At 36.5% G+C, this 27,485-nt stretch overlaps 1 protein-coding gene across 2 annotated transcripts in view; it reads right to left on the bottom strand.

The window, feature by feature from the left end:
- Positions 1-27,485, bottom strand: part of LOC121384344 (endophilin-A2-like) — an 85,813-nt gene that overhangs the window by 46,526 nt on the left and 11,802 nt on the right. For both annotated transcript variants that reach the window (XM_041514703.1, XM_041514711.1), the window contains exons 3-4: positions 19,238-19,310; positions 18,642-18,785 (exon numbers count right to left, since the gene is read on the bottom strand). In XM_041514703.1, the coding sequence (XP_041370637.1) occupies positions 18,642-18,785; positions 19,238-19,310 (217 nt within the window). The remainder of the gene's footprint in view (positions 1-18,641; positions 18,786-19,237; positions 19,311-27,485) is intronic.

The following is a 27,485-nucleotide window of genomic DNA, read 5'->3' as shown; positions in this document are numbered from 1 at the left end:
TCTATGCATTGTTGACTGATCAACAAATTACACTACTTTTATCTGGCTAACAATCAAACAGTTCTGCTTTTTAACTGAACATCATAAAAATTATGGGCCAAACTTACAAATCCCGTTTTTGTCTTACATGTGTATAACTACACATGCACATTTACAATGCTTACATGTGTATAACTACACATGGACATTTACAATGCTTACATGTGTATAACTACACATTAACTACACATGGACATTTACAATGCTTACATGTGTATAACTACACATTAACTACACATGGACATTTACAATGCTTACATGTGTATAACTACACATTAACTACATATGGACATTTACAGTGCTTACATGTGTATAACTACGCATGCACATTTACAATGCTTACATGTGTATAACTACACATGGACATTTACAATGCTTACATGTGTATAACTACACATGGACATTTACAATGCTTACATGTGTATAACTACACATTAACTACACATGGACATTTACAATGCTTACATGTGTATAACTACACATTAACTACACATGGACATTTACAATGCTTACATGTGTATAACTACGCATGCACATTTACAATGCTTACATGTGTATAACTACACATGGACATTTACAATGCTTACATGTGTATAACTACACATTAACTACACATGGACATTTACAATGCTTACATGTGTATAACTACACATGCACATTTACAATGCTTACATGTGTATAACTACACATGCACATTTACAGTGCTTACATGTGTATAACTACACATGCACATTTACAATGCTTACATGTGTATAACTACACATTAACTACACATGGACATTTACAATGCTTACATGTGTATAACTACACATGGACATTTACAATGCTTACATGTGTATAACTACACATGGACATTTACAATGCTTACATGTGCATAACTACACATGGACATTTACAATGCTTACATGTGTATAACTACGCATGGACATTTACAATGCTTACATGTGCATAACTACACATTGACATTTACAATGCTTACATGTGTATAACTAAGCATGCACATTTACAATGCTTACATGTGTGTAACTACACATGCACATTTACAATGCTTACATGTGTATAACTATGCATGCACATTTACAATGCTTACATGTGTGTAACTACACATGCACATTTACAATGCTTACATGTGTATAACTACGCATGCACATTTACAATGCTTACATGTGTATAACTACACATGCACATTTACAATGCTTAAATGCCAAAGTTTCCAAAAACAAAAAAGCTTATTAAATTCGGCACTAAAACTTTTTATTTTCTCTTAAGGTTGATACTGGTAAATATCAAGGAAGTGATAAAGGACAGGATATATTTTTAGAAGAAGGTTTGTTTAATACGCGAGTGGCATAGATTATTCAGGACATATTAGGTGGTTTAGTACATGTATGTGTAGTACATGGTTAACTACAACACTCAGTCCAGTGAGAAGAAACACACAGTCACCTTTCAATTAACAGCAATAGGCCTTTTACAATCAATTTCCTGTGAACAAACTGGAAGTTTTACAGAGTCCCTTATCAAAAATAAATTTATACAAAACGTAACCTCTCTAAACTGGACATTGTTCTTGAACCCATGGGTGTCAAATTTAGAAGGGTTTCACTGTGTGTGTATGTATATGTATATGTATATGTGTATGTATGTATGTATGTATTTATATGTATTTATATGTATTTATATTTATATATATATATACTCTTCAAAAGAAGAAACGCAAAACCACATTGTCGTAACATTTGGAGAATTGATTTAATTATTGAATGGTGAGTCCGATAATTACCAAATGTTGCAGGATTGTTCACAATTCACTCGTCCATTGTGAGTAAGTGATAGGACACACCACCAAGGTCAAGGTCATCTGGAGTCAATACCGGGTGTGGCCTCCGCGTGTGTTGACAACTGCCTGGCACCGCCTGCCCATTCAAGCAACCAGAGTACGGATGACGTCCCGGGGGATGGTGGCCCACTCGGCCTGCAAGGCTGCTGCCAGCTCGGGCAGGGTCTGGGGCTGTGGTTGTCGCTGTCGGAGGCGTCGGTCCAACTCGTCCCATAGATGCTCAATTGGGTTCAAATCCGGTGATATCGATGGCCAAGGAAGGACATTAATGTTGTTGTTCTGTAGGAAAGCCGTTGTGAGACGTGCTGTGTGAGGCCTGGCGTTGTCATGTTGGAACACTGCGTTGGCGTTGGCCATAACTGGAACGATGTGTGGCCGGAGGATCTGGTCAATGTAGCCCTGTGCATTCAGGTTGCCCTGCAAGTGGACCAGGTCAGTTCTGCCAGTGTGTGAGATGGCTGCCCACACCATGACACTACCCCCGCCGAATCTGTCCACTTCCTGCACGCAGTTTGCCGCATAACGTTCACCACGACGCCTATACACGTGACATCTTCCATCATGACGTCGGAGCAGAAATCGGGACTCGTCACTGAACCACACCTGTCTCCATCGCAGTTGAGGCCATTGTCGATGAATCTGGCACCACTGCAGTCGGAGTCGACGGTGTTGTGGTGTTAAGATGACACCTCGAACTGGACGTCTGGCACGAATTCCTACCTCACGTAGGCGGTTCCGTACGGTCTGGTCGGATATCCTGCGCAAACCTGGTATTGCTGCGGCTGTGGAGGTGGCAGTAGTCAATCGTTCCCGAAGGTGGCGTACCCGGATGTAGCGGTCCTGCCCGGGGGTAGTGACCCGTGGTCGACCGGATCTAGGGAGGTCACGTGTTGATCCATGTTGCTGGTAACGGTCCCACAGTCTGGAGATGGTGCTTGGGGACACATGGAATGCCCTGGCCGTTCTGGATTCGCCTGCGTCTAGTCGGCCGATGGCATTGTTTCTCTGCGGTTCACTGAGACGTGGCATGTCCTGGATTGTCAACTGTCGGCCAGATACAGAGGCCAGGCAAGCGAACACCCTGCACTTTTATACTGTCGGTGTTCATGTTGCACGTGCAGACAACGCACGTGCAGTGGTGACATGGTTTGCACGTGGCTGTGTTTTTGCGAATATTCACATTTTGTAACTTTATTGTACAGTAGCTGCGTTTTATCGAATGTAACCGTGGGAATGTGTTTGGGACATGCAATGACCTTATATTCACAAAGCATGAACCGGTAGGAAACATAAAATCGGAGTTATAACCCATTTGTACCCTTTTGCGTTTCTTTTTTTGAAGAGTATATATATATATATATATATAATATGGCCTTGTTATATATACCAGTTGTGTATCACTGTACACAATGAGAAACCCACTGGAGTGAAGGTAGGAGGTGGGGCAAATGCCTTAGGAAATGGGGTAGGTCAATCCCGTGACCTATTGCATCATAAGAAAAATGTTTCTAGTAAACACTGTACAGGTTTCATTCTCTATCACTCCAATGTATAAAAATTTGGAGCACATTGATTTTTTAATCATTGCTACTGGATGTCGAACATTTTGGTAATTTCAAAATATAGTCTTAGAGATGAAACCCGCTACATTTTTACATTAGTAGCAAGGGGTCTTTTATATGCACCATCCTAGACAGGAAAGCACATACCACGACCTTTGATATACCAGTTGTGGTGCACTGGATGTAGCCCAATAGGCCCACCGACGTGGATCAATCCCAGACCAACCGCGCATCAAGCGAGCACTTTACCACTGGGCTACGTCCCGTCCCTCTGTATAAAAGATACTGTAAGTATGATTGTTCATTAAAAGTCTGGTTGCCATTAGCATTAACAAGGACAGGAAATTTATGACCCATATATTCATCACCATTTGTACCACAGCTTCCAAGTTATTAAGGCCTGCCTTGTGTTCTTAACACACCAATGCAAATGGGAGCACAGGGATAATTATACGCAGGAAGCATGTGCTTACAGTTTAAGCCAACACAATACGCACGCAGACAGGAAGTAGCTGGACAAAGATTAAAGACTTTAACAGGAAATATGTATAGATGTTGGACTTAATTTTCTACTTTTGCTTAAATGCTCAGCAGCTGAGTTTTTTTGTTTGTTTTTTGTTTTTGTTTCATACGCAGGGTTGTCGTCAAACATTCAAGCTGATGATGGGTTTTTTTTTTTTTCAGTAGGGTGGGGGTGGTGGTGGGGGGGGGGGGGGGAGTTTCATGCCTGGATGTTATTAAACATTCATTCTTCTAATCAATAAATTTATGATACATAGAGTTTATTACCAGAGTGTGTTTCGGTATCATCAATATCATACATTAGGAATAAAAATTGTAGTATGCAAGCTTCTGGCACCGAAACACACAATGGTAATAATCTCTTTATCATATAATCTCAAGCTTAATACATGTTTTTGTAAACTGTACACACAACTTTAATTCCAGCCATTACTAGACATTCAAATGATGTAAGAATATGTAGCACAGTGTCTTTTTGAATGGCAATGATGTCAAACTCGAATGAAATCATTTTGGATGTCCTTACATCAAAATAAACTAGTGCATAACATTTTTTGTTTTCTGAACGCAGGACAGCTTTCAGCGTAAAATCGCTATTGAAATGTTTTTATTTGATGAATATGAATGCATACATCAATTATGGAGTGTCACCCTAGTATGTTTGTTTAATGTCAACAAACCTAGTGCCGTGACCTCGATTAATTTACATCTAATTTGCAAAGTTATCAAATTCTTAAAGTATGTGATCTGAAAAATATCACATACTTTGATTGCACTGGAAATGTATGGTATTATATGATAAATATATATACATGTTTATATATGAAGGGTCCAAGGGAATAACCTATGATGTCCAAACAGATCTACAGTCAATATTAGAACGGTCCAAGGGAATAACCTATGATGTCCAAACAGATCTACAGTCAATATTAGAACGGTCCATGGGAATAACCTATGATGTGCAAACAGATCTATAGTCAGTATTATAAAGGTTGTGTAGGTCAGAATAACATAATAGCTTTAAAAAATTAATTATGATAGGCCCTTAAAAGCTGTTGGTAAATCATGCTTGCTTAAATTAAAATATGCCAAGATCACAGAGTTGTAAACATTAAAATTTAAAATATCACACTACCAAAAGTGATATCACAGTTTATTCCCGTGGACCCTTCATGTATATATTAAAAATGACACCGCATAACTAATTAATATCAGCATGAACATATTTTTCATATTTTATCAATATATGTTTGATTAAAAAAACCAACCCTAAACATCATGGCTTCACATTAATTAATCTCAGCAAGAATTTGTTATTTATTCATACTATAAAAAATGCATGATATATAAGAACATAATTTACACTGTATAACTAATTAATTAATATCAAACACGACATTCTTTTTTTTTAATAAACATATTTATGATAGAAAATAAGAAAATACACATTGCATAAAGCTAATTAATACCTGTATAATCAAGAAACTGTCATGCATTTCTTTTGATCAACCAATTTTGCGATAAAGAAATAGGAAAATAATTGGACATTGTGTAATTGAAATCAGCATGATCCCTAATCACATTACAAAAACAGCATGGCGTTATTTCATAAAAGAAGAAACTTCAATATAGATAAAGAAAAACAATCAAGGAATGTTTGACGACAACATGACACATTATTTAATCAGTAGCTATTAAATGTCTCAAATATGATTCATGCGACATAATCCAGAAAATTAAAAAAGAAACCAGGGGTCTAAAGTAAAAGTAAAGTTTGTTTTATTTAACGACGCCACTAGAGCACATTGATTTTTTATCTTATCATCGGCTATTGGACGTCAAACATATGGTCATTTTGACACTGTTTTGAAGAGGAAACCCACTGTCGCCACATAGGCTACTCTTTTTTCGACAGGCAGCAAGGGATCTTTTATTTGCGCTTCCCACAGGCAGGATAGCACAAACCATGGCCTTTGTTGAACCAGTTATGGATCACTGGTCGGTGCAAGTGGTTTACACCTACCCATTGAGCCTTGCAGAGCACTCACTCAGGGTTTGGAGTCGGTATCTGGATTAAAAATCCCATGCCTCGACTGGGATCCGAACCCAGTACCTACCAGCCTGTAGACCGATGGCCTGCCACGACGCCACCGAGGCCGGTCCAGGGGTCTAATTCACTGAACTATTGCAAATTTGTGGTCTCATAGTGCATTTAAAGTTTGTTTTGTTTAACAACGCCACTAGAGCACAGGGATCATGCAAGGGGGCGACGTGAGTGAAATAATCACCCTGTCATACTAAACTTCGCCTAACTTAGCATCCATGGCAAAGTTTTAAGTCACTTTCTTTAAAAAATAATAATAATAATTTAAAAAAACTAAAAATCAAAAATCAAAATGATTTGGGCTTTTTCCCCCTTGGAAGTATCGGTACATTTCACCTCCATTTTGTCCAAAAATCATGTGACAACATTTTGCAATCGGCCACTGGACATTTCGTTCAAATTATAATTACTAATAATACATTGGCGAACAACATAATATTTTATTGCTATTCTTCATTTATTACGTACTGTTTTATAAACGCAAGGGAACTGAATAAATAAATCGCAAACAAAAATAACTTGTTAAAAATAATGTTGCCGACTTTTCAAGATTCATCGCTTTCAACCACAAAGGAGCCTGCCTTTGTTTGTTTGTGAGTCTCATCAGAATTGTTTAATGACAATAAACACAAATCTCCTTGTTACATAATTCAGTTAATTGATACAGACTTTATGTCTGCGACAGAGTACTATAGAGACGGTTGGCTATCACTAGCTAGTCACGTGAAAGGTGATCATGTGACCAACTGTAAGAATAGCTGCAAAAATTAATTGTTTTACTGTTGTGAATAGAGAATGACAATAAACACAGTTCTAGTAAACTTGTACACAAATTAAATTAATTGAGATGGACCTGGGGACATGGTGAATGACTGTACATAATTACATGCACAGTAAATATTACAAACCTATGCAAGTAGGAGAACAAGACTAGAGGTAGTGGGCTGCAAGTAAATGTAAACAAGCAAGGAATCTTTTACACACACTTTCCCAAAGTCAGAACAGCACATACCAATGTCCTTGGAATATTAATAATTATGAAACACTGATTGAAGTGGAAGTTAACCCCCTGGATTGTCTCCTGAAAGGGATTTGTGAGCTTAAAGGGACACACCCTAGTTTTTAAACACTACAGCATATTTTTCACTATTAGAGCCGTTTATGATCACTGAAATCAAACTTTACGTATATTTTTTAGATTATTAATTTCCGTAGAACCAAAGTGTTTCTGGTCATCCTGTTGTTTCTAATGCCACAAAATGCATTTTTCATATTTTAAAAAATGCATGTGAGTCTGAGTAGTACTGGTTATTGATTCGAGTTCTAATCTATTTTTAAGGATATTTCCCTATTTTAAAGTCACAGACTCTTCTTTCACTCTGTTGTAACTTTATCCAAATGTGTTACAGGTTTGTAGATTAACTAAATTTAGTGTCCATTTTTACTTTTTACGAGTTAAAACTAGAGTCTGCGCTTTTAAAACAGAGTAGAACATGAATACCCTAACATAATTGTGTATCGTTCAATTTCTTGTTTTTCCATTACAATGTTATGAAGATATAGACAATAACACTAGTATTATATGTTTGATATATACATGTATATTACATAGAAGTGAGGAACTGCTCTATCAGACACCAGAATGGTTACTTAAGAGAGAAGTGTTCAACTTCACTGGAAGCATTCATGAATGCAGTATGTAGCAGGCATCTGTATTATTCATCATCCAAATTCAAGGTCGTCATGGCATTTATTATCTTCTATAAGTAGAAAGCTCAGTGGTTCAATAGTACAGATACAGATACAGAGCATACTACATGAGTGGCCATTAGATACTGTTTATCTTACAACGAGTTGTTTAAAAACGTATCCAACAAACAAAAGTGAGTTGTAAGATAAACTGTATCTAACGGACACGAAAGAAAGAAAGAAATGTTTTATTTAACGACGCACTCAACACATTTTATTTACGGTTATATGGCGTCAGACATATGGTTAAGGACCATACAGATTTTGAGAGCAAACCCGCTGTCGCCACTACATGGGCTACTCTTTCCGATTAGCAGCAAGGGATCTTTTATTTGTGCTTCCCACAGGCAGGATAGCACAAACCATGGCCTTTGTTGAACCAGTTATGGATCACTGGTCGGTGCAAGTGGTTTACACCTATCCATTGAGCCTTGCGGAGCACTCACTCAGGTTTTGGAGTCAGTATCTGGATTAAAAATCCCATGCCTTGACTGGGATCCGAACCCAGTACCTACCAGCCTGTAGACCGATGGCCTACCACGACGCCACCGAGGCCGGTCTAACGGACACGAATGCAGTATTCTATTTCTTCAGAAAAGAGTTTTAAAATAAATTTAAATGCCTTTTCCAGCCCTAGCACTTATAGTTAACTCGTACGTCACAGACAAGTCAATTTTAGGTTAACTTGTACATCACAGAGTGATCAATTCAACTGTGTTTTGTTTTTTTCATTGGATGGGTATGGCATTGGTGATCTGGTCATCACCTAGGATCAGCCAGTCGTATGTCTTTAAAATGTTATCGCATGTAAGCAATATTCTCACCAACGGGTGTGTAAGAAAATATAATAGTAAAAGCATGTGACCAGTATGCTGGGTGTTTAAAAATAGAAGGCTGATTGAGAAAAGTAGGTGGCTATATTTACTGAATGCAGAGAGTTTTATAACTGAAGTTAAAGTTTGTTTAATGACACCACTAGAACACATTTTATTTATTAATCTTTGGCTATTAGATGTCAAGCATTTGGTCATTTTGACATATATTCTTAAGAGAGGAAACCTGCTACATTTTTTCCATTAGTAGCAAAGGATCTTTTATATGTAACATGTAATTTTAATCATGCAGGATAGCACATACCATGACCTCTGATATACCAGTTGTGGAACAATAGGAGGCAAAAATCGCTGCTTCTTATATATGAATCTTAATAAACACACTGAGCATGGTAATAAAACATAATGCTACTCTTTTTGGCTTAAAGGTCCTTCCACTTGAAAATAAAGGTGAATTTGTTTAATGGCACCTCAGCACATTAAATTTGGAGTTTAATATACAATAATTTGTGAAGATTTTGTTTGCCACAGTGAAAACAAAAGGTATGTAAGATAGCCTTTTTCTCATTGTGTGTAAAGAAGCTATTTTCACTTAACTAAATGTAGACTGTTTTCTATGGGTGTAAAAAAAACCCAAGTGCAAATGCTATATGTACACATAAATACAGCATATATATGAATTTAACACAGGGAAACCAGTCTTCACTGCTTTAAGGACACTGAAGGCTGGTAGATACTGGGTTCACATTCCGATACTGGCTCCTACCCAGGACACATTTTAACGACTTAATGGGGAGGAAAAAAGTTTGTTTTGTTTAACGACACCACTGGAGCACATTGATTTATTACTCATCAGCTATTGGATGTCAAACATATGGTGGTTTTGACAGTCATAGAGAGGAAACCCGCTACATTATTCCATTAGTAGCAAGGGATCTTTTATATGCACCATCCCACAGACAGGATAGCACATACCACTGTATTTGATATACCAGTCGTGGCGCACTGGCTATGACGAGAAATAGTCGAATGGGCCCAGACCATCCGCGCATCAAGTGAGCGCTTTACCACTGGGCTACGTCCCACCCCTACTTGATGGGGAGATGCCAGCTCACTACACTAGCATCTCTCTCACTAGCATCTAACAACTAACCATTAACCCACTGCCCAGACAGCTAAGGTGTGTATCCATGACATAATGCTTAAACATTCATTTGATATACAAACATGAACATCCAGTCAAAAATTAATGAACTCATAAGGCGATTAAATTAGCAAAAATCACAGATTTCAAAGGGTCAGCTATTATCTAGTTAGATGATATGTAACATAATAAAGTATTATGGTATACCAAAGGCTGTTGTATGTGCTGTCCTGTCTATGGAAAAGTGCATAAAAAAAACACCTTGCTGTTAATGGAAAAATATAAGTTTTCTCTAAGGCTGTATGTCAGAATTATCAAATGTTTAACATCCAATGGCCAACAATTAATAAATCAATGTACTCTTGTACTCTTTTTTTTAAACTTTATTATTGTTTCGCCATTTAAAAAAAAAAAAATACTAGGATACTTTGGTATCTGGCATAATTTGTTTTACATCAACATGTAACTGCACAATAGGCTCCCATAATGGTCTTACATGCAATAAAAACTGTTCTTCAAATGTATCACATGGGAAATGCATGCAATTCAATACATTCATTATTCATAAAGGTACCTATGCTATAAACGTTTACACATAAATGCCTCGTTTCATTTCATAAATAACTAAATGAGGAAGTGTTTATAAAGATGTCTAACCATGTAATTAATTAACAGCTTACACCATCACTGACAAACATGCCGTGTGGCTGTGAAAAATGATAAAGTCCATTACCACTCATTTCATATTATTAGGCAATGGGATAACCTCACATTATACATGCATATATATATATTTATTTTTGTGTGTATCTTATTAAGATTAAAAATTACAATAAGGAATTGCAAGGACCTGGAAACTGTTTAGTATGTTTTAATTGTATGCACACATGCAAGAATGCGTCTCCGTTATTTGCAGACATGTGGTCACATGTGTGCTGTCAATACACACATGTTGTAAGAATGCACAGGCACACGTCGTAAATATTTACCACACGGCAAGCATAAGAACACAACTTGATCAATACTCTCTGATACCAACTCAACCAAAATTAAAAGTACTATCATATGGGGGCAGTATTTTAAGTTTTTAATCTATGATCAATGAGCTAAAATATAAATCATTTCATTTTATGTACAACATTTTGTTTTCAAAATCTTGATTAGCGATATTTCTAGTCAACTGTAAATTGATTATCAACTAATGTTTACTGTTTTAAACGTGTGTTGTGGTCTCTGAAACTTGTGTAGCTAATCATGATGCAATACTGAACAAAATGTTCCCTGATGTACTGTAAATTGATTGAGGACCATATAACTGGTATAAATGATCAGTGTTTGTAATAAGCACTTGTCTGTTTTTCCTGACAAATACAAATCTGATCAAACTAACAGTGGTTATCTGGTTGACAAGTAAACAAAATTACAGTGTCTTTCATTTTAAGCAACTATAGACATTTTTGGACAAGTAAACATATTGAAAGATATGTAAATCTTTTGATGTACTTGTCCGGTGATAGACTATACAATATATGTTACACAGGGCTCAAACTTAAGAATTTATTACCCACGGCAATTAAAAATTAAACGAAAATGAAAAAATCTGAATAACAACATTTGTACATATTAGCATTACTACCAAACATCAGGGTTTCTGCCAGAGGGTAAAATGGGTATGGTACCATACCCAAATATTTTTGCAGGATTTGTTTTTTTAAGTTAACTTTTTGACAAAATTAATTACTCTTATCATTACTGTATGATTTTCTTAATGCTAACCCAAAACATAACCCATTTTCTTTCTGAGGGAGGATTTCCCCCCCCCCCCCCCCCCCCCCCATATTTCTGTTGACTGTGGTTGCATTCAATTTCATAGAGCCATACCCAAAATGTTCTATCTGGCAGAAACACTGAACATATATATGAATGCAAACGAATACTACACAATTTTGCATGGATTATAACTAATTTGAGGACAGAATGATGGAAATATATCATAAAAAGGTCTCAGGTTAGGACATTTTGCCCGAATATCTGTGTAATTTTTGCCCGAATTGACACACACACATCCCACACGTCTTGTATGTTTATGGCAATCGTATAATGTAGCTGACAAAACAGAAATAATAGGTTTTTTACACACATTTTTTTTATGGCTTACACAATATTGATAATAACCAGTTAATCATGTTCATGCTGAATGGGTAAACCTCCCACAATTCCCCATTCTTATTGTCAGAGGTTAAAAGTTGTAAAAGTTTGTTTTGTTTATCAACACCACTAGAGCACATTGATGAGAATAAAGACAATATCAAAAACAAGGCTAGCTCTGGCACTTGCCAATTGTGAATTTTAAAAGACTGTTAAATTTGTTTTTAATTTAGCGAAATAATTTCATGGAATAATGAATATTTTATTAAAAAATACCTAGGCTTCTACAATGTTTTAATCTGAATAGATAACTTGGCAAAGTTCTGCTCACCCAAAGCTAACTCTGCAGTATATCTTTAACTAGTTATTCTCTATATAACATTCAGTATTAAAAATATCAGAATTTTTTTTTTTTAAATAAAGTGTAAATTATCAGTCACTGGATGGATAAAAACATTTTCAGTCTACAACTGATATTACCACAATACATCGCTCGACATATGGTACATGAAAAAATGTATATTCCAAGCAGGAAATTACAAGAAACATGATATTTAAGTGTCATATAATGCTATGTGAAATGGAAATAAATATTCAACAGTAGTAACTGCAACATGTGCTTTTAAAACCAATATACTCGTACAAGCATAGATGAATACCAGAATAGCAGCCCTCAAAACAAGCGGTAGTCCACATAACCGATTAGTAGGTTACGTGGTAGTTCTCACTTAGTAACCATTCTAGTTTTGAAATTTCAACTAGAAGGCAAAATAGATTGCCGATCAGAATGAATCAGACTAAAGAAATGTACTTTCAGCGCATCTGGGACCTGTTTAATTGCCATGTGATGACATCCAGTGAGACATTTAAAATGCAATTAAAATTGTGTCAAGAATTTTCAGACCTCAAGAAACAGAATAAACGTAATTAACAACATATTATTTCAATTATTTGTTACAGTAAGTGTTGTCAACTGGGAAAATTGTGAAAACCATGCTTCGCCAAAAAAAAAAATCCATGACTGCGAAAAACAAAACATAACAGATACGAGACCTGACCTGACCTATCATTCGTGACTTCAGGACTTCTAGATTATGGTAGCCCCATTCCCACGGCTAGTAGTTTCATTTTTGTAAAGGCAGTGTATATATTATTTGGCACCCAAGATAAATTATTTTAATGATGACAACTACCTCGTCTGGTTTTTTTATCAGTGGTGATATCCCTTCCAAAATTAAAAGTTTTGAATATTATATAAAGAACTGCTGAATAAACAAATAACAGAAAGTAAAAATGAAAGTACATCTGCAATTGACCACAAAATATCAGACAATAGTCAGTGGACATAAAAGACTGAATGACCATTTTGATCATGTGACAAATTTGGTTTTTCAGTCGGAGATTGCCGAATCGATAAAAAAAAAAAAAATTCATTTCTCAAATAAAATTTTAACTTATTGTGTGTATCAAACATACAAATGGATACAGGTATGGGACAAAACAGATGCTGTTAAAAAATACTGTAATAATTGTCGTAAGCTAGTAATGTTTTTCGTGGGTTGCGTTTTCATACATACCACGGCTTGTTTCCTTTAATGTTCAGTGTATGCAGACAGGCCGATTTAAAAATGTGGAAAACGGTGTGCGTTTGGAAATAACAGAGATAAAATAAAGGAGGGTGGCAGAATGTGAAAGGAGAGCGGAAAAATACAATTGCGGGGCGGGCAGCCACACTTAAATGCAGGGCCCGCACTGTCGGTAGCCAAATAAGCCATTGGCTAATTTTTACAAAAAATGGCTAATAAAATGTGGAAGTGGCTAAAGTTTTGGCTAAGCCATTTTCTGTCTTCTGATGTGAAAAAATGGTTACATAATCTATCCGACACCTTAAACATAATAATACTACCAAATATTCAATTAGCGTAATAGCGATCTCGCGACCGGTAACGAGAAACGGCGTCATGCAGAATACAGCGTAGGCCTTATGATGTTTGCATATTTTAATAATCACGGTTATTAATTTTAACGGCATGCATTCAGCATGTATGACAGCAATGTCTGGAAGATCTGTAGCTTGTTATTTTTACTTTGTAAAATCTTTGAACCAAAGTAATAAAAGCTGACCGACAATGCGTGTCAATTTGAATACACATGCCAGTTCAGGGCCGAAAGACATGTAGGCTATTTCAAGGGGCGAGTTCAGCCAGACCGAGTGAAAACAAAACGTTCGCTAGACTGGTATGCGCTTCATGTTAAACCAAATAGACACGACGAACACCAATCAAATAGTTCGCGAACGTTAGGAAGAACGTTTGTTGGCTGAACTGAGGACAGCTCTCGGGGGAATATATGTCACGCTTCAGAGTCAGCCGACACCCGCGTGTCAAGAGACATCGTTGCGGACATTAAACAATACGATTACGCAAAAGTAAATCTTGATGTAAACTTGTAGAAAAACAATAGTTATTCGCATCAATGAATACCTAACTGCAGTTTTTGTTTATTCCTTTGTCTTTGTTAATTTCGTACCTATGCAGATCGCGATCGCCGGAAATGAACATGCAGTATTTAAATTTTGTAAGCAGAAATCACAACAAGCATTTAACACGACGCTGAAATCAACCACAACATGGCACAAATTATGAAATTGTTTGGGGTGGGGAATTGACGGGTCACTTAAAAAAAAAGCAAAAAAACACAACAACAATTGAAACTAACATAAAGATTTCTATTTAAAGAAATAATGAGCTCTATATAAAAATAAAAAAAAGCTCTATAAATTATTATTTGGGAAAAAAGGAAGAAACCCCCCCCCCCCCCACCATCCAACCCACCCCCATAGTTCTGTATGTTAATTTAATGTCATAGGCCTTAGAAGTAGGGGTGGGTGTATGGGGTACTGGCTTCAAACTCTGAAGATATTGCATAACCCCATCCCAACCGGCCTCGGTGGCGTCGTGGCAGGCCATCGGTCTACAGGCTGGTAGGTACTGGGTTCGGATCCCAGTTGAGGCATGGGATTTTTAATCCAGATACCGACTCCAAACCCTGAAGTGAGTGCTCCGCAAGGCTCAATGGGTAGGTGTAAACCACTTGCACCGACCAGTGATCCATAATTGGTTCAACAAAGGCCATGGTTTGTGCTATCCTGCCTGTGGGAAGCGCAAATAAAAGATCCCTTGCTGCCTGTCGTAAAAAGAATAGCCTATGTGGCGACAGCGGGTTTCCTCTAAAAAAACCAGTGTCAGAATGACCATATGTTTGACGTCCAATAGCCGATGATAAAATAAAAAATCAATGTGCTCTAGCGGCGTCGTTAAATAAAACAAATTTTACTTTAACCCCATCCCAACCCCACCCCTGCTGAAAAATTGAAGTAATATATTAACTGCCCCTACCCCCATTGAGGTTTTGTTATTCCTATTTATTCCAGTTTGTACACAATTAGCTGAAAAAGATACATTTTCATATTCATATATAAATACTCAATATAGTACTGCGTAAAACAAATTTGGCTAAAGCATTTTCAATATGGCTAATAAAAATTCCATTTGGCTAATATCTTGGCTACAGGTATTTTTGATCTAGGGTGAGCCCTGTAAATGGAGCAGTGAGAACACTGATATGGACAGACAACAGTTGCATACAGAGGGACATCAACCAGTCAAATACAGTCCATAAAACAAAGTTAAAGTTTGTTTTCTTTAACGACACCACTAGAGCACACTGATTTATTAATCATCGGCTATCGGATGTCAAACATTTGGTAATGCTGACATATAGTCTCAGAGGAAACCCGCAATTTTTTTTCCAAGGGATCTTTTATATGCACCATCCCAAAGACAGGACAGCACATACCACAGCCTTTGATATACCAGTTGTGCTGCACTGGTTGGAACGAGAAATAGCCCAATCGACCGCACTTCAAGTGAGCTCTTTACAACTGGGCTATGTCTCGACCATATCCATAAAATAATGACAGTAGTAAAATATGTCAACTGACATCCAACATACATATGCAAACCAAAATTCTTTTTAACCCTATCGCCCAATAAATTTCCTCAATGCACCACCCATTCTACTGAGGTTGCCTGATGTAAAGTCGTTCGTGGATGGGAAAGGGTTAACGACTGTCTTAACAGTAACCAAGTGCACAATCTTCCATTTGTGACTTAACTGTGTCTGCGGCACTGATCCAACTGCCTAACTGAAACGATTTCCACAATCAACAGTTGTGACTGCAGCCACAGAGTTATTGATCAAACTGCCAAACCGCAACTAAACCTCCAGTGACCAGGGACTGCACTAAAATATGATTTTCAAATATGCGTGTGATCAAGGTGCAGACCCATGTGGCCAGCGTTTGAGGGGAATAAGCAATGTCAAGCACACATATCGTCAGTGCGCACACTGCCAAGTATGTGGCATTTCTTCCATTACCGTAATAATCATAACGTCAGCTACAGCCCATGTGAACACAGCTCTCTCAGAGGACCAAGGGTGTTTATCACTGTGACAGTTATCCACTGATGGAGTCTTCCACTCATAAACACAGTTTCCACTTATTTGGCAATGTTTCAATTATTTACTTCAAATCTTTTGGGAGGGGGTGGTGGTGGGGGAGGAGGGTGGGGAATAGTTATGTTTTGTAATTATAATGTTATAAAATTTGCTTTATTCTGATTCACTAAAAAGTAAATGTTATCGTTACCATTTATTTTATTGGCAATGTTTTTATTTACTTCTTCTCTTTTTCTTTTTTCTTGGGGCTGGGGGGGGGGGGCTGGGAAATATATGTAGTTATGTTTTGTAATTACAATGTTATAAAATTTGATTCTATGACATCACTAAAAACTAAATAATATCAGTGCCATTTATTTGGCAATGTTTTTATTTACTTCTTTTTTCTGGTGGGGGGAGAAGCGGGGAATAGTTATGTTTTTGTAATTACAATGTTATAAAATTGGCTTTATTCTAATTGATGACATCACTAAAACAATATTTTATCATTTATTAAAATGCAAAAAAAAAAGGAAAAAAAAGGACATGATTATAAAAAATATTTCATTACAGCCCGGCTGAAACAAATGGTTTTACATTTATTTTTAAAGTTCAATACAAGTTGCATTGTTTTTAATTATAACAGCTGTTTTTAATTTTTTTGTTAATTTATCAACATACAACAGTCACAAATTGTATAGAATCGGGTCACTATGCGATGACAATTTAAACAATTCACTAACAATTAAAAAATGTTTTTATGAAATGCCTACGATTTACAGTCATTACCGTGTTATAAAAAAATATATATTTTAATAATTACAGCTTCATATTCCAATACACGTTATCAGAGATTAATTCTCCCACACAAAAAGGGCTGCCATTTGTTGGATTTTTCTGGTCTGTTGTATGTTGTTGTAGTTAGAATCCCTGCCTTGTAAAATAAGTCTAATACAGAGAGATTTTTTAAATAATTAATTTATTTGTATTCCCGTGACAAGATACATCATTTAATGATTCTCCCACACAAAAATGGCTGCCACATATTTGACAGTGCCCTTTTGGTTAATTATAATTTTAAAACTACTGTGTTCATGAAATCATTGCCATGTTATTAAATAAGTAAAATTCAAAACAATCTTTCTATTCACTTTAATTACAAATGATTATATTTTTATTAGCTAAATAAGAAAAGAAAAAAGAGAAAAGAGCTAAAAAATACTAAGTATTTCATTCAAAGTACATGGCATACGTCATTACGTGTAAAATATATATAACAATCGTTTAATATTCACATGTTGTACTGATTTTATCATATTTAATTACACGAACAATTTTACACTAAATCTAAAAATGACATTGACAAACTGTCCTAATTTCTAGCATTGCTTGAACCATTTTGTAAATTGTAAACCAGCATGTGTACTGTATTACTTTGCATCTATACACTTTACGGCAATCTGATTGGTTCAGAGGTGCTTACTTTTTTTTGTTCATAACAAAATGAACCGGAAAAAATTAAGCCACGCCCACTACCCCCCCCCCCCACTCACACTACTTTTGTGCAACAAGTTGCCAGATTATTCAGGCAACCATATTTAGATATTTTGAAGAAAACACACGTGAAAGCTACAAAAGCACTAAAAAAAAAAAAAAATGTATACGATAATTTAATGGAAAATGCTATAGCAGAGTAGACATGTAGATCTATACCCATTGATTTAGAAAAGAAAAAAACTCTTCGCTAATCATGACATGAGACTCGGTCGGTGGCCAGAGAAATCATGTAGGAAACCTCACACCTGTAACTTACTTGTAAGCGATGTGGGCAAAATTCTGATTTTATATGCAGATCAATTGTGATGTAACTAGCAATTAAGGGAAGCCATCTACTACAGAACATACCTTTGCAATGTGTCATTAGAGGATTCTTTAGAAATAAACAACAAAATATTTTGATTAAAAACCATTCCTTGGAAGTGCACTTAAAAATATTTCAGAATGGGGTTTTGTTCAGAATTTTGATTAAAGACATCAACAACAACAAACAACCTGATAATAATAAATGGTGTTTCAAACAAATGCACATTATGCAGATTAAATTTTAAGTAACAATTTTCAAAAATATGTGATTCAAACAAATTATGTCAATGTTCTATAACAGGCATTTAAAAAAAAATAGTTGAAGACAAAAACTCACCAAAGCTGGTTTCTTCACCATAGTCTTTACCATGCTTGATCATGTGTTCTCCCAGAATGCCCTCGGGCTGTGGGTATGGTGCAACTTTTCCCTGGCCACGGAATTTTGATATTGTATTCATTGTTGATAGTTTTGCCCTTGATGCTGACAAAAACAAAATAATGTCAATCTCTAAAAAACATCTTTTATATATAAATAATACAGGGTTCAAGCTGTCATTTATTATGAAGTGAAACTGAAACTGGGGAAGGAATATATTTCTTAGCAAATTCACAAAAATAAAACCCCTAATTTGGGAACTGGCGTTTTTAATCTTTATGATGTTTGGCTACAAATAACTGAATTTTCTACACCTTTTCAAACTAAATTTGACAAATAGGTTATTTGGTATATATTTTCTGGCATTCTTGATATGTTAGCCACAAATTGTTATGTTAATACCCATATGATATCAGGTGCTAAATATTAACCCGGTGTAAATACTGTCCAAATTATTAATCAGTAAAGACGGGTACTTTTTTTTTTGGGGGGGGGGGGGGGGGGGGGGGGAAGAGGTCACCTGATATATAATGTAATGTTTCAAAACTAGTGTTTACCTGGATTGGGCTGGAGGTATTCCTGTGTTCTGATAATGAGGTCATCCACCAGCTTCCCCAGCACATCGATCTTCTACAAAACACGACAGTTGTGACAATGAAACACCAAGCAAAATCCCTTCAACTTCAATAATTCAATAATCAGGGCTTGAAATGAGATGATGACCGGTCTCGGTGGTGTCATGGTTAAGCCATCAGACATAAGGCTGGTAGGTACTGGGTTCGACATTCTCTTCTCTTTCACTAACCACTAACAACTAATAACTAAGTCTCTGTCCTGGACAGACAGCCTAGATAGCTGAGGTGTGTGCCCAGGACAGCGTACTTGAACCTTAATTGGATATAAACATGAAACTAAGTTGAAATGAATGATATGAAGAGGTTCAGGGGCCAATTGGCCCCTATAATGAGTCAAGATAGAGTAAAGTTAGGAGCCATAATGGCATAAATAATTAAAACTGTTTTTCTAGGCATCTACTAAAGTTAAAGTTTGTTTTGTTTAACAACAACACCACTGGAGCACACTGAATAATTAATCATCGGCTATTGGATGTCAAACATGAGGTAATTCTGACTCATAGTCATCAGAGGAAACCCACTACATTTTTTCTAATGCAAAAAGAGAGCTTTTATATGCACTTTTCCACAGACAGTAAAGCACATACCATGGCCTTTGACCAGTTGTGGTACACTGGCTGGAACGGGGGAAAAAAACCTATCAGTTAAACAGAAAAAAAAGAAAGAAAGAAATGTTTTATTTAACAACACACTCAACACATTTTATTTACGGTTATATGGTGTCAGACATATGGTTAAGGACCACACTGATTTTGAGAGGAAACCCACTGTCGCCACTACATGGGCTACTCTTTCCCATTAGCAGCAAGGATCTTTTATTGGCACTTCCCACAGGCAGGATAGCACAAACCATGGCCTTTGTTAAACCAGTTATGGATCACTGGTCGGTGCAAGTGGTTTACACCTACACACTGAGCCTTGCGGAGCACTCACTCAGGGTTTGGAGTCGGTATCTGGATTAAAAATCCCATGCCTCCACTGGGATCCGAACCCAGTACCTACCAGCCTGTAGACCGATGGCCTAACCACGACGCCACCGAGGCCGGTCAGTTGAACGGAAGGCATCTACTAAAAATTGTGGTTACCACTGGCAACCAATTATTTTAACCTTTGAGTGGGATAAACCCAACTACACATGTCCGTAGATAGTTTTAAATGAATTTGAAGTAACATAAGACACTACACCGATTATATTTTCAAGCGTTGCTGATGTTGCTGATTTTATGGGGTGCAATATGTTGGAGATGTCATGTTCCACCTGTAATCTTATAGAACAATGGAGGTTGTCGTAGTGGGGGACTGGCTGCTGGGTGGGGCATTGATGAAGTGATCCAGCCTGTACTTCATGGTTGGCCGACATGGGATGGTTTTCGAACAAGACAACGCCAAAGCCCACAGCGCACGTTTGACACAGAACTTCAATGTGCTGCAGTGATTGAAAACAATGGTGGTCACACATGTTATTAACTTTGTGCTATCTTTAATTAGCGATTTCCAATTAATTATGTGCAAACTGTCGTGTTTGTGAAGTAAACCAATAACTTTGTTTATTGAGCAATTCAATGGCAGGTTTTGTGATGTGATAGTTGACATAATACTTATAAATTATAACTCCACAATTGGACACAATTTCATTATGATTTGGTATCTCGCGTTTCTTTTGCTGTTCAGTATATATATATATATATATATATATATGGCAATGATTTCATGAACATAGTAGTTTTAAAATTAAAATTAACCAAAATGGCACTGTCAAATATGTGGTAGCCATTTTTATGTATATATATGAAGAGTTCAGGCGCAAAACGCGATATAAACCATTTTTTTTCTTGTTTTTAGTTAAGCCATTATTGTAAGTCAGTGAGGGCTGATTTGCCGCAAAACGCGATTGATCCTTATGAAATTGTATTGAGTAAATCCCCCCCCCCCCTTTTTTTAAAAATCAAAAACGTGATGTATGCCAATTAAAAAATCACTTTTACTGAAAATGAATTTTTTTTATATATAGCGTTTTGCGCCTGAACTCTTCATATATATATATATATACAGTAGAATCTCATTGGCTCTAACACTGTCGGTGCATCAAAGTCTGTTCGACCCATCGGGTAGTTCGAACCATGCATTCGGCCGTTGTCGGGTGCTTCTGTAACACAAAAAACAATCGGAACACCTCGCATATTTCCGTAAAAATGGCTTGGGCGAGATGGTCCGATTGACTCATGAGTAACGAAGTCGCCGTCAAATGTCGGATGAGATACATACTTGTAATTATTATTTATCACCGTTAAATAAACAAATAACAAACACATTGAAAGTCTGTATTTATAAATATTAATTAATTTAAAAAATCGTTCTTTATTATGCTGTTGTAGAATATTTTGCGACATATTGACAATGTTGAGAAAACATGAAAGTGCATGAAGCACAGGCGGAGGCCCTTTACCTGTTAGTGTTGCAATCACTACATTACATTGATCTCTCCTGTATTTCAAGGTAAAAACAAAATATGCCGAAGCTCATGCGTAGAGTAGTGATTAAAATTATTAAAGTAAACCGGCGAGGCCTGCCTAGGCTCACCAACTGATTGGTGTTACATGCAAAGTTCATTCAGCTAACGATTATCGTAGGACAATTGTTTGTACTAGAAAGATAATTACCGATGGGTGCTAAATAAACAACATGATAAGCCGGCATATGATCTAGGATTAATTCGTTCCACTTCCGAATTTATAATTACTCACTTTGTGACTGACGTGAATGGGTCGATGAAACATTCATACATAAATAAATGTTTTTTATTTCTTCGGATAGACTTAGTCGTTCGAGCTAAATATGTTTAATTTTACAGTTCGGACCAAGAAACTGGTTCGAGAGAAAGCTTCTGTTCGACCCCAGGGGTATTCGACCAATCAGCACCAAAATAAAAGAGTTTAATAGAGAAAAAAATCAGGACATTGTTCTCGGTTCGAGAATACCGGTAGGTTCGACCGTTGGGCGTTCGAGCCAATGAGATTCTACTGTATATATACACACACACACACACACACATACATATACACACACACACACATACACACAGTCAAGACTGGTCTAAGAGCCACCTGTATATAATGACCACCTGTCCCTTACGGCCAGCAGCCACTATTTTTGGACCAAAATGAATGGTTAGTCCTGCTATAACGGCCAAAAAATACATTGGCCACTAATGAGTTTTTCCCCAAAATGGACAGTTAAACTTGCCATAATGGCCACAAGGTATATGCATATATTTTCCTGTCCCTAACAATGAGAATAGAGATCTATATTATTTTACTTATGTTCGAGACATATGCTCCAATGCACTATCCATCGTATTTGCATCCGAGTTCTGTGTGATGTTGTCGGTCATCTGTAAGGCGACTTGTCATTGGTTACAGTAATGCTAGTATCGAGCTTACATCCGACTCACCCACACTGACAGGGAGTGTATTACAAGGTGTGTGATTGCTGCAAGTCAGGCATGATTGTTATACGATCACGATGTTTGTTCAGCTATAACACATGGGCAAACTTGCCTTTTTGTTAATTAATGTATCATGTTTTCTTCACTGCAAGCTTTGGCGGCTCATGGTCTAATTTAATAGGCTAAATACTGATGAGTTAGATTAGCAGTTACTTAAAATAAAAAGTTAGGGAAATATCAGAATCCCTTGAGTAATATCATAATTCCACACATGCACATGTCCATATGCCACATGTGGTTCGATGCAGTTTATTACCGAGAGCGTTTGTATCTGAAATGCCTCTTTCAAAACGACTTTTTCCAAAACATGAATAATAGAGTGAAGTTCAATAAAACATATTCAATATATGCCTTTATGTAGTAAAAATTATTTATATTATTTTCAACTTCTTGTTTTTTATTTTTTTAATGACTATTGTTTCTTTTATGCATTCCAGTTTAGTAGTAGCCTACATAGTAAACTATTTCATGTGTGTTTTTATTTACCTGTATATAATGGTCACCTCAGGCCTCGAACCTGACGGCGGCACTTAATTGCCGTCGTTGAGATATAAATTGCCGTAGGTAGAGAGCATCACCGATGGCACTTTTGTGCCGTTGGTAAAGCTCCTCAACAATGGCGAAATGTATATACCTGGTGTACATTATCTGCCAATATTTAACATTTGCACATTTAAAAGATGTCTACATTTGCAGCAAATATCACTTTAAAAAAAAGTGTCATAGGCAGGCTCAAAATTGCCATCGGAGGACTGTTTCACTCATTGCAATTCTTTTAAAAATGGCTGTAGGAGACAAGTGCTTAAGTTCGAGCCCTGTCACCTGTCCATAACAGCCACTTTTGCTGGGTCCCTTGAGTGACCATTATATACAGGTTTGACTATATATATATATATATATATATATATATATATATATATATATATATATATACACACCAAGTTTAATCTGAACAATTACTCCCATAATATATATATATATATATATATATATAATTATACTTTGACACACGTTTTCCTATCAAAAGAAACCCTAATAGATGAAGAGTTGATTTTAAAGAAGTGATATATACATTTTACGTCATTGTGAAAATTATTTTATTTTGCTGCAACATGATGCAAAGTATATCACAAGAATAACAGTTTTCACATCTTGTTCAATGGGCAAAGATGACGTTTTGAAGAAAACCCATATTGGTGAGTTGTGCCGACATCAGTATATTTTCACTGCTAAACTCTGAAATTTGTGGAGTGACGTATATCATGTTTGTAAATGAACTCTTCATCTATGAAACTAAGCAAATAACAACATCAACCTATCTATATATTTGATACACATATAATGACACAAGCATTGTTTATCAGTTTGATACTGTACACTCTACATACATCTAATTATCTCCATCACACCTATCATTATCAGATGTATTTCTGATTTGTATCAATAATCTAACCCACAAAAGCAAACTTCATCAGATATACTTATGATGGTGGTAATCTAATCTGTATATTTGTTTTGTATAAGCGTTTGTTTTTATACCCTGACCAAGAGCTATATAAACATTACAGAGCAAAAGCACACAAGGAAATTAACCTGACCAAATGAATGTGATTCATATCAAACAATGATGTAAAAACTTGCAGAGACAGAGACAAAGTCAATTTTAGCTGAAAAAGAGAGCTTTTGTCTCTACAATGATGTTTTTTTTTTTTTTTTTTCAGTTTACCAAGGCCATTTACTGTAATTGTATGGAACTGTTACTGATACAGGCTTTGAGAAAACATAGGTAAGGCATTCACTCAACAATAGAAGTATCTGATTAATGGTGAAAACTGCAGCTAGCAAGCTCTCAAAAAAGCCAAATTAAGCTTGACAACAAACAAGCCACATAACTGTTTGGTATGGGTAAGGGTAACTATATTTACGTGCCCCTATCCACGAAGGTTCAGGCACGCCCACTGCGGAATTAGCCTCTGACTTCGCCAGTGACTGACTCCGGAGCAGGGGGGGGGGGGGTAAGTTTGAAGTGGGCGGAATTTGGAAAAAAGCCATTTAGTTAGCGCGGACCGACTAGCAGACACTTCATAAACAAGAAGTAACACCGAGTGGGAGCCGTGTTCTGATTGGCTGAATTTCGATTCCTCGGTGAAGCCTGTTTTTTACCTAAGTCTACAAAGAGTACTGCATACCGATACATGTCTGGACTCTAAAATTTTAGCCAAAAATGGTTAAGACTGCTCGGCCGAAAAGTTTTAAGGTGATTTTGAGCAATTGAACGGGCGCCAAAATAAAATGCGTTAGACTACTTATAAAAAAATAAACATAAGAATTTAGAACTGCTTCCAAAACGTTTAAAGTCTAACTAGCCCAATATATACTGTTTTGTGTTTTGTAAACCAGTCCTGCATTATATAGCCTGGGCATTATCCACAGGAAATAGGAAAGTAATGGACTTGTAAGTGTATATAAAAGCACAGTACCCATTTATACAATTACAGGTGTTTGAAGATGTTCAATGCCTGTTTTTAAAAAGGTCAGCTTGATTAAGATTAAAAGCCTCTTTCATTGGTGCTTGCTGGCTCATTAAAACAATAGATGTATATTATAATGCTTGGAAAGGAATCAATATAAGCTTGAAGGCTCCTAAAACTACATGACAGCACATACCAGAAAACATTTTGTTTTAAAAATGTTTATTAGCAATAGTTGCTGAAAATGTTTATTAGCAATAGTTGCTGATCATTTGAAAATTGAGCAGCAACTACTATTTAACGTATTATAGAATAATGATGCAATCTCTGACATTTGCGTAGTGAGTCATGATGTGATACTGAACAAAATGTTCCCTGTACACCTGTCATAGGGCACTGGTTGGAACTGGAAATAACCAAATTAGTCTACCATGATATATTAATCCTACAAGCCATCACATATCAGACAAATTCTTTAAACACTGGGCTAGCTTCATCCCATTCTTATTTGAGAATTTCATCCAAAATCACAAAGAGTCCACGAACAGGTGGTAATGGTATGCTCCGTACTGAATAATGAGCCTAATTAGTGAGATAAAACATAGAACACCAACACAGTGGTCAAAGAATAAATTAATATTTATCTCTGAGGCCAATATATGTCAAATAAAGTCTGTGTAAGCCAAATGAAAGCATGTAACATAAACCATGTTCACTCATGTTTACAGAGCCATGTTCTGGGGGCTGAACACTCATGGCCTCTCACTTGCTAGACTGGTTTTTGTACCTAACATTACATTAATGTACCAGTTTAACGTTAACATATACATGTGGTACATGTATATACGTGTTTATAATAAAAACCTGTCAAACTGTTCGTAAAATGCTCTCTGTCTGACATCTTGTTTAACACCTGTCTATAAAGAACACATCAGGCATGTCTTTTGCAAACACAAAGCTATTATTATTATTTTTCAACATCGCTCCTGCAACTTGAATTTAGAGGGGTGGGGTGGAGAGACACGGAAATGGGCTCCTTTGGAAAATAACAGAAACATTATACAATATCAATATTTTCAATTTCAAAGAGTAGTCCCCTGCCACCCTCCTAACCAAATCTAATGGAGAAGTTTATCGCTGGTAAATTTTTCAAATATAATATATGTACTGAATGTATATATATTTTAGTTCAACATGATCTAGATTATTACTGATAGCAGCATTTATCACTGGTTTTGTTTCGTTTAACAGCTAACATGTTTATTATAAATCAAGTTCAATGATACCCTGTACCCTGTACATGCATATATATATATTTTACCACATTCAGAGACCAGACTTTCACAAACATCCCTAAACTGACTGAAGGAAATAAAGAGACCACACAAACAGTAACAGCAAATAATGAAGGAAGGAAGGAAATGTTTATTTAATGATGCACTCAACACATTTTATTTATGGTTATATGGCGTCAGACATATGGTTAAGAACCACAAAGATATTGAGAGACAAAACCCGGTGTCGCCACTTCATGGGCTACTCTTTTTGATTAGCAGCAAGGGATCTTTTATATGCAACATCCCACAGACAGGATAGTACATACCACGGCCTTTGTTACACCAGTTGTGGAGCACTGGCTGGAACAGGAAATAGCTCAATGGGTGCACCAGCAAATAATGAATGCAGCCAGAACCCTCAATCCATAGTGTCTGAGGCTGACCATGTTACTGACTTGGGTATGCATTTAAAGCCGAGTATTACAAAAAATACTGCTTGATATCAGTATCGGTATTGTGTCAATATAGAATACTGTACCAATACTGAGGTAAATAAACCCCAAAATACTGATACTGATACTGAACCTGAAATTTCAATACTGCCGAGATCTACAAGCAACTTTCCCCCCAGCCTAATGCAAACTTAATAGCAGCTTTTAAAACAAGTACTCACTTTTGTTTTTTACTATCAACAGGTATCATCATCTGCCTTGGTGCCATTTACAAGTATCATCGTCATTTTTTAACACACACGATTGGTATATCAAAGGCCGTGGTATGTGCTATCCTGTCTGTGGGATGATGCATATAAAGATCCCTTGCTACTAATGGAAAAATGTAGCAGGTTTCGTCTCTATGACTGTGTTAAAATGACTATTTGACATCCAATAGCCGATGATTAATAAATCAATGTGCTC

Source organism: Gigantopelta aegis, chromosome 2, assembly GCF_016097555.1.
Source record: "Gigantopelta aegis isolate Gae_Host chromosome 2, Gae_host_genome, whole genome shotgun sequence".
Lineage (NCBI taxonomy): Eukaryota > Metazoa > Mollusca > Gastropoda > Neomphalida > Peltospiridae > Gigantopelta > Gigantopelta aegis.
This window is presented reverse-complemented; position numbering and strand designations above follow the sequence as displayed.